The 13,388-nt window shown below is 40.5% G+C and overlaps 1 protein-coding gene across 5 annotated transcripts in view; it reads left to right on the top strand.

Moving 5' to 3' along the window:
- SLC9A7 (solute carrier family 9 member A7) overlaps positions 1–13,388 on the top strand; it is a 185,961-nt gene that overhangs the window by 107,440 nt on the left and 65,133 nt on the right. For all 5 annotated transcript variants that reach the window (XM_061409873.1, XM_061409872.1, XM_061409869.1 and 2 more), the window contains exons 4-5: positions 2,660–2,736; positions 7,647–7,759. In XM_061409873.1, coding sequence (XP_061265857.1) covers positions 2,660–2,736; positions 7,647–7,759 — 190 coding nt within the window. The remainder of the gene's footprint in view (positions 1–2,659; positions 2,737–7,646; positions 7,760–13,388) is intronic.

Raw genomic sequence — 13,388 nt, 5'->3', positions numbered from 1 at the left:
TTTCTCAGAAGAAAAAAACTAATAATAGGCTTTGCCAGTTACCAATTTAAATTGTTTTTGAAATGCTAGTCTTAAAGGTTATTATTAGCTATTAGTTTAGTCTCTTCCTTTTTGATCAGGCACGTAAATAGTTGGTTCTTAGGTAGTTGCCATCTCTGATTAAATGTTTTCAGTTAAAATGTGTAATAAGTGTTTCACCAGTTGACTGCTGATATGTAAACAGATTCATACCCCTTGACCTATGTACATATAGTTGTCATTCAGACACGGGCCTTTCTTTTTCTAACTTGAAAAAAGTACCGTGGCCTTAGCTTAGATTTTGTGTTACCACTCAGTTTGCTTACAGGGCATTAGCAGGGAAAGAATTTGCCTGTAGAGGCTTCCATGTTTTGTGAATTTCCCCCAGCAAACACACACACATCATGTTAAAATTTTTCAGGGGAATGGAAGATGATAAGGTTTCCCAAGGAGTAGGAACATAAAACTTAGAATGGTACAACTGGAATTGGGATGCCAAGGTAGATTTTCATTGAAAATCTTGGTCTGTTTTAGGTTTATATTCTTAATGGCATTACCAGGGCATGCCATCTCCTTTTGTTTCTTTTTGCCATTCTATAATGGAAAGGGAAAAGTAAGGGAGAGACTAAACCAGTCATGTTTCTGTGACCCACACATGACCATGAACTGTTAAGGCCAAATTAGAAGATGAAAAATATAGGATTCCATGAGACACCTCCTGTTCTTCTTCCCTAAAAGGATGTGGTACAATGCCCTGGGATCAGCAGACCTTGTTTCCAGTTCTGGTGCATCAGTGTGGTGGACATGTGACTTTAGGCAACTCACATCCCACTTTTGAGCCTTAGATGTCTCTCATAAAATGGTCCAAGGAACACTTTCATGATGGGATTGTTGTGAGAATTGGATGAGCTAATGTATGTGAAAGTACTTTGTAAAGTATGAAGTATGTAGTTAAGTACTAAGTGTAATAATATACAAATAAGTGGCATGTTACACCTTTTCAAAATGCATTAAAATTCCAGTTCACATCAGCTGATACGACTGGGGATAGGTAATTTGTGTGTACAGTGTGTGGTGATGTTAGAATATATCATGAATGCATTTTCGGTAGTGGATTTACATTTCTAATTTTCTGCTTTGGCTAATAACATGAATACAGATGTACTTAACATATTCAGACCAACCATGGGAATGATCACCAGAAGAAAGCCAAGTGGCAAGGGAAAGCATATCTAGGATTAAAATTTTGCTCATGGGTACTCTGCATGGGTTTCATTGGTCTCATGTCTTGTCCTTGATGTATTCCCTCTTTGGTTTAAGCACTTGATGGAACTTTTAAGGGCTCACAGTTTTTGAATTTTTTTTTGGAAATCAAACTGTTTTCTAAAACAGTGGCATATAAATGCATTAGCATTAAAAAGATAAAGACTGAGGACAGTGACTGATATAGGAGGCAAACATAATATGTCTATAATATGTGCAGGCAGTGCCTTCATTTGGTGACTTAGTGTGGGAAGCCTTTGAAGGATTCTCTTCTGAGAAGATGGTGTATGGGCACTAGGGATTCCTTGATGCCTTCTTTACAGCCTCAGAGAGGGGCGGGCACTGGGGAAGGCTGAAGCCAAGGTCTTAGATCCTCTGTCTGAAAAGCAGGCCAGTGAATGCCCATAGCTCTTTGTCTTGTCAGACTTCGTGATGGCTACTTGATCCGGGTCAAGTTCTTCTTGGCCTTCTTGGCCTTCTCTTTCCCTGGTGGTGCATAGCTCACATGCTGGGGCTCTCCTGCTTTTTAAAATTTTTAGATGAAATATTCCTGATTCCTGTTTGATGAGAGTGTTTAGGAGATATTGCTTGTCCCATTTTTGTTACATAGTTGATTGTCCAATGAGAACAGCTTTATGCCTTGAAAAATAAGGATTGTGGTTCAGGGTCCCACGAATGGGGTTTTTCCCCATCATAGTATCCACAGACCTGATGATTTATGAGAAGTAAACCTGTGCATGTGCATGTGTGTACACCCTTATAAATTTGCCCATTTTAGATGAAACTACCTGTTTCTTGTTTCTCCACATCTATCTCTATTGTCCCTCTTTCCCAGGCTTCAGAGATTAATTCACATGAATATCAGGAGACTCTTCGATGCTGAGTTAAGCTGAAAACTCATTTGTACTTTCATAGCTTATTAGTTTCAAACTTGTATCTGTAATTTTCTTCTAAGTACTACCAGAACTGGAAGTGACTAGTTGAATCACTAGGATAAAATAGTTTGGGTTAAATCTGTGAAAATGTTCAGTCTACTCACACACCCTGTGATTTAATACAAGCATCGAGTTAAATCTGTGAAAATGTTCAGTCTGTTCACACACACACACACACACACACACTGTGATTTAATACAATCAGGCAGAGTAGTTTTTTCTGAAATTTACTAAAGCCGCTTGCTTGCTCAGTGATTGGTAGGACAAAGAACATCTTAAAATCATGATGTTCTAAGGCTAATCGCATTTTTCAGGAGTAACTTCAGTTATTACTTGATTTGATGAAAGCAGTAAGTAAAGTTTCACTTTTTAGAGACTTCTAGTGTTTCTAATGTTCACTGTCAAAATTCACAATATGGTTCCTGCTTTTTTGTTTTATTCAGAGACACTTTTTCAGAAATCTTGGGTCTATTCTGGCCTATGCCTTCTTGGGGACTGCTGTTTCCTGCTTTATTATTGGGTAAGTAAACGCTTTGTCATATAACCAAATTACCACACTTCCAAAGAGATGAGATCCACATGGGTCCACAGAGTTGAATATTTTCCCCCAGCTTTATTGAGCTATAATTGGCACATAACATTGTGTAAGTGTAAGGTATACAGTGTGTTAATTTTACACACTTGAAAATTGCAAAATGATTACCACTGTAGTCTTAGCTACCACCTTCATCTGGTCACATGGTTAGCTATTTCTTTTTTGTGGTGAGACCATGTTAGCAACATTTAATTAAGTATATGATGCAGTATCATTAACTGTGATCTTATGTTGTACATTAGATCCCCAAACTTACTAATCTTATCAATGGAAGTTTGTACCCTTTGAGCAACACCTCCCCATTTCCCCTGCCCCCAAATCCCTGGCAACTACTAGAGTCCAATATTTTGATGTTTCAGTTCAGTTCAGTTCAGTTCAGTCACTTAGTTGTGTCCAACTCTTTGCGACCCCATGAATCGCAGCACGCCAGGCCTCCCTGTCCATCACCAACTCCCAGAGTTTACTCAAATTCATGTCCATCAAGTCGGTGATGCCATCCAGCCATCTCATCCTCTGTCGTCCCCTTCTCCTCCTGCCCCCAATTCCTCCCAGCATCAGGGTCTTTTCCAATGAGTCAACTCTTCGCATGAGGTGGTCAAAATATTGGAGTTTCAGCCTCAGCATCAGTCCTTCTAATGAACACCCAGGACTGATCTCCTTTAGGATGGACTGGTTGGATATCCTTGCAGTCCAAGGGACTCTCAAAAGAGTCTTCTCCAACACCACAGTTCAAAAGCATCAATTCTTCGGTGCTCAGCCTTCTTCACAGTCCAACTCTCACATCCATACATGACCACAGGAAAAACCATAGCCTTGACTACACAGACCTTTGTTGGCAAAGTAATGTCTCTGCTTTTTAATATGCTATCTAGGTTGGTCATAACTTCCCTTCCAAGGAGTAAGTGTCTTTTAATTTCATGGCTGCAGTCACAATCTGCAGTGATTTTGGAGCCCAAAAGAATAAAGTCTGACACTGTTTCCACTGTTTCCCCATCTATTTCCCATGAAGTGATGGGACCAGATGCCATGATCTTCATTTTCTGAATGTTGAGCTTTAAGCCAACTTTTTCACTCTCCTCTTTCACTTTCATCAAGAGGCTTTTTAGTTTCTCTTCACTTTCTGCCATAAGGGTGATGATTATAATTAAAATTTAGAGTTACATCAGCCAGTGTGGTAACTTCTAGCCACATTGTGTGCGTGTGCATGCTCAGTTGTGTCTGACTCTGTGTGACTCTGTGGACTGTAGCTCACCAGGCTCCTATGTCCATGGGATTTCCCAAGCAATAATACTGGAGTGAGTTGCCGTTTCCTCCTCCAGGGGATCTTCCCCACCCAGGGATCAAACTCATGTCTCCTGTGTCTCCTGCATTGCAGGCAGATTCTTTACTGCTTGAGCCATCAAGGAAGCACTAGCCACATGTAACTATTTAAATTGAAATTAAGATTAATTAACATGAAATGAAATAAAACCTAGTCCCAGGATCTTGGTTTCTAATGTCATTCTTCAATGTGAAGAGCCAAGGCCTTTTGCAGAAATGGCTGATTCTAGGCTGGGATGGCAAATATGCAGGATGACAATGGAGCATCTTATAGTGCCAGAGAGTAAGGAAGTGTTCAGAAATAAGCAAACAAAAAGATACCAAAGCATGTCAAAGGAACACAGAGCCAATCTGAAACCACCCCCTAATGACTAAAGAACAACAAAATAAATTACATTGTTTTGCATTACCATTCAAAGTATAAAACAAGTATCTTTGTGTCTATATTTATATAAAGGGCTTCCTGGTGGCTTAGATGGTAAAGAATCTGCCTGTAGTGTGGGAGACCCAGGTTCGATCTCTGGGTCGGAATGATCCCCTGGAGAAGGGAATGGCTACTCACTCCACTGTTCTTGCCTGGAGAATTCCATGAACAGAGGAACCTGGTGGGCTACAGTCCATGGGGTTGCAAGGAGTTGGACACGACTGAGCTACTGACACACACATACTGATATAAATAAATGATTGGATGAATAAATAAATGGGGGAGAAGTGATATGTTAGAAGAATTACAAGTAATTGGTGCAGATCCAGTCCTCCTCAAGGAGATGAAGCTTGGCCCTTCCCCCCTTTGACTGTGGGCATAGTGACTTCCTTACAAAGAGTACCACATGCAAAGTAAGAAGGAGTAGCTTTACAGTGGAGAAACCTGACAAATACTACCTCAGCCAGGTGATCAGGATTAACGCCCAAATTGGTAAATCAGTCGATACTCCGTACCTCTGATGTTTGTGATATGAATGGCATTTACCACTGTGTCTTCCTCCTAAAATCAAAGTACCTTAGTCTAATCATGAGAAAAAAAATCAGACAGGTCTCAGATTCTACAAAATACCTGACTAGTACTCCTTCCAACTACCAAGGTCATCAAAAACAAGCAGAGTCTGAGAAACTGTCAAGAGGAGACAAAACCAAGAGGAGACAAAAGAGATATGATGACTAAATGTAATGTGGTATCCTCAATGGAATCTTGGAACAGAAAAAGGATATTAGGTAAAAGCTAAGGAAACCTGAATGAACTGTGGACTTTAGTTAATTTTAAAATATTATCTGGAAAGCTGGAGATAAAAGCAGTAGCCTTTTATGCCACCAAAAAAGGAGGGGCTTGGACTTTGTCCAGTAAGAGAGTGACAGGATACTGGCATTGGTGATGATAGGGAAAACGCTGCCAGAGAGAAGTCTATTGCTCAGGTCTAAGGCTTTGGTTTTTCCAGTGGCCATGTATGGATGTGAGAGTTGGACTGTGAAGAAAGCTGAGTGCTGAAGAATTGATGCTTTTGAACTGTGGTGTTGGAGAAGACTCTTGAGAGTCCCTTGGACTGCAAGGAGATCCAACCAGTCCATTCTGAAGGAGATCAGCCCTGGGATTTCTTTGGAAGGAATGATGCTAAAGCTGAAACTCCAGTACTTTGGCCACCTCATGTGAAGAGTTGACTCATTGGAAAAGACTCTGATGCTGGGAGGGATTGGGGGCAGGAGGAGAAGGGGACGACAGAGGATGAGATGGCTGGATGGCATCACTGACTCAATGGACGTGAGTCTGAGTGAACTCTGGGAGATGGTGATGGACAAGGAGGCCTGGCGTGCTGCGATTCATGGGGTCGCAAAGAGTCGGACACGACTGAGCAACTGAACTGAACTGAACTGAAGCTTATGATAGAAGGAAATGTAGAGGAAGGTCTAGTTTTAAGAAATACTTAAAAGGTAGATGAAAGAAGCCTTGGATAAGCAACAAGAAAGTGAAAGTGAAAATGAAGTCGCTCAGTCATGTCTGACTCTTTGCGACCCCGTGGACTGCAGCCCACCAGGCTTCTCTGTCCATGGGATTCTCCAGGCATGCATACTGGAGTGGGGTCCCATTTCCTTCTCCAGGGAATCTTCCTGACCCAGGAATTGAACCCAGGTCTCGTGCATTGCAGGCAGACGCAGGCAGACGCTTTAATCTCTGAGCCACCAGGAAGCCCGGATAAGTAACAAAGAGCAAATCAAATCTATATCATAGAGTTCAGTTGCTCAGTCGTGTCCAACTCTTTGCGACTCCACAGACTGTAGCTCGCCAGGCATCTCTGTCCATGGGATTACCCAGACAAGAATACTGGAATGGGTTGCCATTTCTTCCTCCAGGGTATCATAGAGTTCCTGTGAATTGAAATATAACTGTTTAAGTGTCTGGAACAATGTCCAGCACACAGTAGGCAAAACTTTAAATTATAACTATTTATTCTCAAAAGGATTCAACTCTGAAAATAGTTCTTGAGCTCCTAGATAATCAATCTACTGTTCTAGACACCCACAGTACAAAGATGAACAATGATATGGTGTTGACTAACAAGAATCTATTTACTGGAGATTGACTATAGGGTACAATGAGTCTATACTGTGCCTATTTATTTTTTGTTAAATCTATTCCTAAGTTTTGTATTCTTTTTTATGCCATTGTAAGTGGGATTGTTTTCTTAATTTCTCTTTATTCTGTGGTTGTTTGTATTCACCTAATCTCTACAGTTGCTGCCAACACACACACACACACACACACATACTCCTTTAATAACAAGTACTAGGCCTTTTAACACTCCTCACTCCCCCTAATTTGTGAGCTGTCCTGTAGGAAATGTGCTCTGCTCAAGGTAAAATATTAACTTGGTGGTCCTTCTTGGGCTGTATCACATTCTGCACAGTGTGTAAGGTGGGCTGCCTGTCTAACCCATGCCAAGAGTGAGAAGCCAGATATGTCAGTGGGTACACTGATATTTTAATGGAAGATTTTAAAGAGTTTTGCCTCTTTTCCCTGTTTTGTGATAATTATTGGCAGAGAAGGTTGACCATTGGATCCTTGTGGCCATCCCATTTTTTTTTCTGTCTAGCTTGATCCAGTCCATTCATTTACATGACTTTAAATGCACTGTCTTAGAATCCTGGGAGTTTTGTAGCAATTCATTACCCATTTTGCAGGGTTCTTTCTCTTCCTTTCTTCCCTACTACCCAGTTGCTTAAAATGCCCTAACTGTTGCTAGTTGATGATCGTACCTTATAGTTGTAAGTACAATTTAAAAAAATGGAATGCTTAATATACTTCAGGAAGATGACAGTAGCTGCAGACCATTACTTGGTGCCAAAGTCTTATTTGCACATGTTCCTGGTTAGTGTCCAACCACAACAGCTGCCTGATGGTTCCACAAACCTCTTTGGAAGTGCAATATTCTAGTACTCCTCTGCTTGTGTATTTGCCAGCTTATTTGAGTAGGTGGGTTTTCTTTTCTTTTTCTTCTGACACAGTTTACCTTTTCTTGTTATAGAAATCTCATGTATGGTGTGGTGAAGCTCATGAAGATTGTGGGGCAGCTCTCGGATAAATTTTACTACACAGATTGCCTCTTTTTCGGAGCAATTATCTCTGCTACTGACCCAGGTATTTGCATATTTGGCCTTATTGTCATAATGTTCCATTATTTAAATCTTAAAAAGCTCAGAGCAATGATTACCTTTCATAAAAGTAGAGGAAGAGACCAGTAAGTCAAGTGGTCTAATGGACTTAGATGGCTTTTCTAAGAAGGGCTTGCCTTTCCCTTTAAAAAAAAATATTATTATTACTGTAAAAATAACATAAAATTTACCACCTTAATCATCTTTAGGTGTATAGTTCAGCAGTATTGAGTATATTCATATTGTTGTGCAACCAATCTCCAGAATTTTTTCGTCTTGCAAAACTGAACCTCTGTACCCATTAAACAACATCTCTTCATTCTCTCCCCACTCCACCTCCCAGACCTGGGCAACCACCATTCAACTGTCTGTCTCTATGAGTTTGACTACTGTAGATACCTCAGATAAGTGGAATCATCAGTATTTGTCTCTTTGTGTCTGGCTTATTTCCTTAGCATGATGTCCTCAGGGTTCATATATGTTGTAACATGTGTCAGAATTTCCTTCCTTTTAAATCTGAATAATATTCCATTGTATGAATATACCATATTTTTGCTTATCCATTCATCTGCCAACAAGCGCTTGAGTTGTTTCCACCTGTGTTTCCTCCTTTTTGTCTTTCATTTTAGAATGTCTAATTTGGTCCTAAGTTTTTCACTTAGACTGTCTTTTTTTCTCAGTGTTATGCTTTTGCCTTCTTTTTAGGAGCATATCATTTGGTTTAAATAATATCTTTGCTTAGTAGAAATGTACACTAGTACTGTAGTGAATGTAATTTAATTTGTGAAGTCCTTTTGTGCAATGTTCCTATACACTGTGGTGTGGTTCCTATTCATAAATCTGTTACCTTGTATTTTTCAAGTGTTATTTGAACCAGTTCTTAAAAGTGGAATTATTATATACCCTTCCTCCCCTGCAGCTCAGAATAAACAAACAGGCTCTCCTCTTCAAGTTGGAACCCATAATTGAATTAGTTCACATAAAATAGTTACAGCTATTCTTTCCTCTAATGTTAACTACTGAGCACACCATTGTAGGGAAAGAATTTATGGAGAAAGAGCTAATCTTGTTCTCATAGTACAGATGGAAAGGTCTTTTTAGTGTCGGTGATGACTCTAATATTCTGGGCAGTGATGATCTCTAAGATACTAAAATCCCCCCCCCCCAAACAACTTCCCTGTGCCTCTTGGGGGTCTTCTAGATCAGTGCTAGCCAGCAGACCTATCTGCAATGATAGAAATATTCCATAATCTTCCTAGTGCTTTACAGTAGCCAGTGGCTATGTGTGGCTATTGAACACTTGACATGTGAGGTAGTGCAACCAAAGAACTGTTTTTTTTTTTTTAATTAATTTATTTTTATTGAAGGATAATTGCTTTACAGAATTTTGCTGTTTTCTGTCAAACCTCAACACAAATCAGCCATAGGTATACATATAACCCCTCCCTTTTGGAACACTCTCCCACCTCCCTCCCCATCCCACATAGCTCCAAGTGGCTAGTGGCTACCACATTGGATAGCACAGCTCTAGACAGTTGTGTGGCTCTGAAAAATCTCGATGATCCGAAAAGCATTGACCTCTTTCACCCCCTATTTTCTTACAAACACTCTAAGTAAACTGATACTGAAGACTTGGCTGGTTGAAGCACCCTTGTTTGTGACAAGAATGTGGGGTGTGGAGTTGCAAGTGGTGGTTTGAGTTCTAGCCCTGCCAGCTACTGACTGGGTGTCCCGGGCACACTTTATCTCCTGAGTGTCAGTTTTCTCATTTATTAATTAGGAGTAATGGTACCTATTTCCTATTATGAAGGGCTGGTGTGAAGTTTAAATGAGATAATGCATGTAAAGCATTGAGCATAGCATCTGCTGATTATATTGGTCTCTATAAAAAGACCCTGATGCTGGGAAAGATTGAAGGCAGGAAGAGAAGGGGATGACAGAGGATGAGATGGTTGGATGGCATCACCAACTCAATGGACATGAGTTTGAGCAAACTCTGGGAGTTGGTGAAGGACAGGGAAGCCTGGCGTGCTGCAGTCTATAGGGTCACAAAGAGTCGGACACAACTGAGCAACTGATCTGAACTAATAAACATTTTCAGACTCAGGCAGAGATTTCTGTGTTTTCCCTGTGTGTATATTTAATAATAGGTTACCATTTAACACAAGTACTCTGAAATGTAGCTTTATTATTCTAATACTACAATATCTGTGACATTTCCGGATGTGTGTCTATTGAAAAACAATTCTTTAAAGTCTAAGAAAGATGTTTATTGTTTCTGAAAATATATTACTAACTATACTCATCTATAAGTTTATTACTAATATCTTACTGGTACCACTGATAAGCAAAGGCAAGTTAGCGTAACATAAAGATTATTGATACTGTCTTCTGAACTATTATTGTTGCTGCATTTAATTGGATAAAAAGGTTTATTTTTCCATATTATCTTTGTAATTATTTACTTCACTTTAATGTGTCCATACTGTGGTAGAAAATAATGGAAGGCATTACCATGACACACCATTTTTATTTGGCCCGTGAAAATTGGCACTGTAAGGGTTTTATATAAATGGAAGTTCTAGAAAATTGAAATTTGAAACTTACTAAACATCAGAACATTAACTTTAACTTCTTTTTAATGGAAATCTTTCTGAAATGTATAATGTTTTTGTAAATTAAAAGTGTTTTACCAGCTTCCTAAAAATCTGTTTGAGAATTTGGGCCATAAAAGAAATAAAAACTTCAGTGTAGAGTTAGAGGGAAACATAAGACTAGATTGACTTCTTGTGCATGGTGTATCCAACAAAAATTCTGATTTGGGGTTATGTCGTGATATTGAGGGATATGAAAAAATAAAAGTCCTTGTTTGTGACTTCACTGTACTTGGCTCCAGTCTTTGGTCTTCCCGTTGATGGGAACAGTGTATGTGTGGGGTGAAGTAGGCTGCTCTGTAACCAGAAGCCCTCTCCATTCTGTACTTGTGTGCCATGAGTGCCATGTGCCATCTTTGTGCACTGGACTAAAATTGGATCCACAATTCAGGAAAAAAAAATATATGTTTCCAACCCATAGTACATAGCTGTAAACAGCTACCAGAGGAAATGAGCACCGTTCCTATGAACCATTATGTGGTGATTCCTCTCATTGTAATCCTGGCACCTTTGCACCCCTCAAGAAAACCAGACCCATTCATAGGTTTCAAAACCTGTGATCAGTGCTGTCAAAAAGTAATTTTCTAATTGCACCACCCAGGCTGGTCAGTCTTTTGCTTAGTCTTTGAAACTGAATTCAAATCTGCCACTTGCCTAGTTATTCTTCCTTTACAGTTATTATTCCTTTACTGCTTCAGTTAGTAGCTCTTACAGCTCTAGAGTCGGGTCTTTTTCTTACATAACTTTACTTGCTGCTTTGTGCTGAGGGTTTACAAGTGCTCAGTGCTCTTTTGTATACAAATGGAGTGTTCAGGAAAAGTTAGTTGAATGAACAAAGTCAGGTTCTTGATATTTTCTCTTTCTTTCTTTTTCTGTTATTCTTTTATTTTCCCCACATTTTTAAGATACCTGTAACAGCAGTCTTCAGTCAGTGAATTATGATTTCTCAGTCCATGTCCAGTTGGAAACAGCTGTTGTGACCCTGTTCTCTCTGATTCCAAGGGTTGAGCTGTGAGGCGAGCAGCTTGTTTACTCCCTGTCTTTAGAAGTCACCTGCCTAGTCTGTCATCCCCTGCCTATCTCCCCACCCCCCTGCCCACCGCCATCACCTGATTGTCCACACCTGTAGTCCTCATCTTGGTCGGACACAGGGTTGCCCAGGAGGGCCATGGGAGACTTCCTGCCTTGCTTTCTAAGGTGATGGGCAGGGAGAATGAGAGATTGAAAATCAGAACAGCCAAGTTTAGACTAGTGCAAAGTGTTAATTATTAAAATTAATTATAAAGCTAGCATTTATCATCATAGATAAATAAGCTAACTGTACATTATATTTTTGCTATTGGTATAGTAGTATTTTGGACTTCCCTTGTGGCTCAGCTGGTAAAGAATCTGCCTGCAATGCAGGAGACCAGGGTTCGATCCCTGGGTTGGGAAGATGCCCTGGAGAAGGGAAAGGCTACCCACTCCAGTATTCTGGCCTGGAGAATTCCAAGGACTGTATAGTCCATGGAGTCACAAAGAGTCAGACACGTCTGAGTGACTTTCACTTTCACAGTAGTATTTTAGGAAAATAGTGTTTAAAAGTCAAAAGGGCTTTTGAAAATTATGTAGCTCAAGCCTTCACTTTATTAAGTCTTTGGACTTTGCTGTGCATTATTGGATGGCTTCTAGTTGCCCCTCCAGGTTTACACACCATCCTTCTCCACTCTCTTCTTGGCACTGGGAGGCTGACTTGTACAGAAGATTTCAAAGGTTCCTATGCCTTCTCCTTTCCCATTGGATTTGTCCATGGGGCAGCACCAGTAAGAGACTGAAACAGGGGTAGACATGCATGGTCCCTGTGGGCTGCCTGTTTCTCTTGATCAGAGGTCACAGCTCCTGTTGAGTGACCCTCTCCACATAGCTCCTGGTTCTGACAGTCACTCCTTCAGGCTCAGGGATGGCATAAAAGCTCCCTGTTTTCAGCTGCAGGTAACTGCACTCCCCCTTTCCCATACTCTCTATGTGCTTGTGCTTAGTCATTCAGTCGTGTCCGACGCTTTGCGACCCCATGGATTGTAGCCCACCAGGCTCCTCCATCCATGGAATTTTCCAAACAAGAATACTGGAGTGGGTTGCTATTTCCTTCTCCAGGGGATCTTCCCAACCCAGGGATCGAACCCCGGTCTCCTGCATTGAAGCCAGGTTCTTTACCATCTGAGCCACCAGGGAAGCCCTGTACTCTCTCTACACGTCTATAAATAATCCCTTTTTAAACACTCCTCAAATTGCTCATCTAGTTCTTGCCAGGACCCTTGCCGATAAAGTCCTGGAACCCAGGTTTCCTGGACTGCCAGCCCTATGCTCTGCTCACTGAGACTGACCTACACCAGTCTTCAGTTCTTGAGTGAGTGAGTGACTGACTGTTGTGAACAGAGGCCTCTGGTGCCAACCCCCAGTAGACATACTGTATGAGTAATCAATAAAACTTCAGTCAGGTCCAACCACTGAGATTTTGGGAAGTTTGATACTGCAGCAGGAAAACAGCCCATCACACAGGGCCTGTTTTCTCATCTCTAAATTGGGGGATATGATAATACTCCCCACTTAGGGTTTTCATGAGGACTAAACAAAATTGTAAAATGTTTATCATAGTGCCTGCTTCCTGGTAAAACCTTAATTATTGTTGTTGTTTTGATAATTTTTCTTCAACATTGGGTTCAAAACAAGACAGTTTTTATGTCATATAATAATAAACTAGAGTAACAATTTTGTATTAGGGTTTTTCAAAGAAACAGAATAAATAGATATGTGTGTGTGTGTGTACATAGTTGGGAGGAGGAGAGGGAACAAGATATTAATTGATTATAAGGCCTTGGCTCATGTGATTATGGAAACTGTAGAGGTCCCAAGATCTGCAGTGAAATCTTCAACCAATTCGATGAGTCCCACCCTCATTGAGGAGGGCCATCTGCTTTGCTC

This window comes from Bos javanicus, chromosome X (assembly GCF_032452875.1).
Source record: "Bos javanicus breed banteng chromosome X, ARS-OSU_banteng_1.0, whole genome shotgun sequence".
Classification (NCBI taxonomy): Eukaryota; Metazoa; Chordata; class Mammalia; order Artiodactyla; family Bovidae; genus Bos; species Bos javanicus.
Note: the sequence above shows the minus strand (reverse complement) of the source record. Positions and strands in the feature narration are given on the sequence as shown.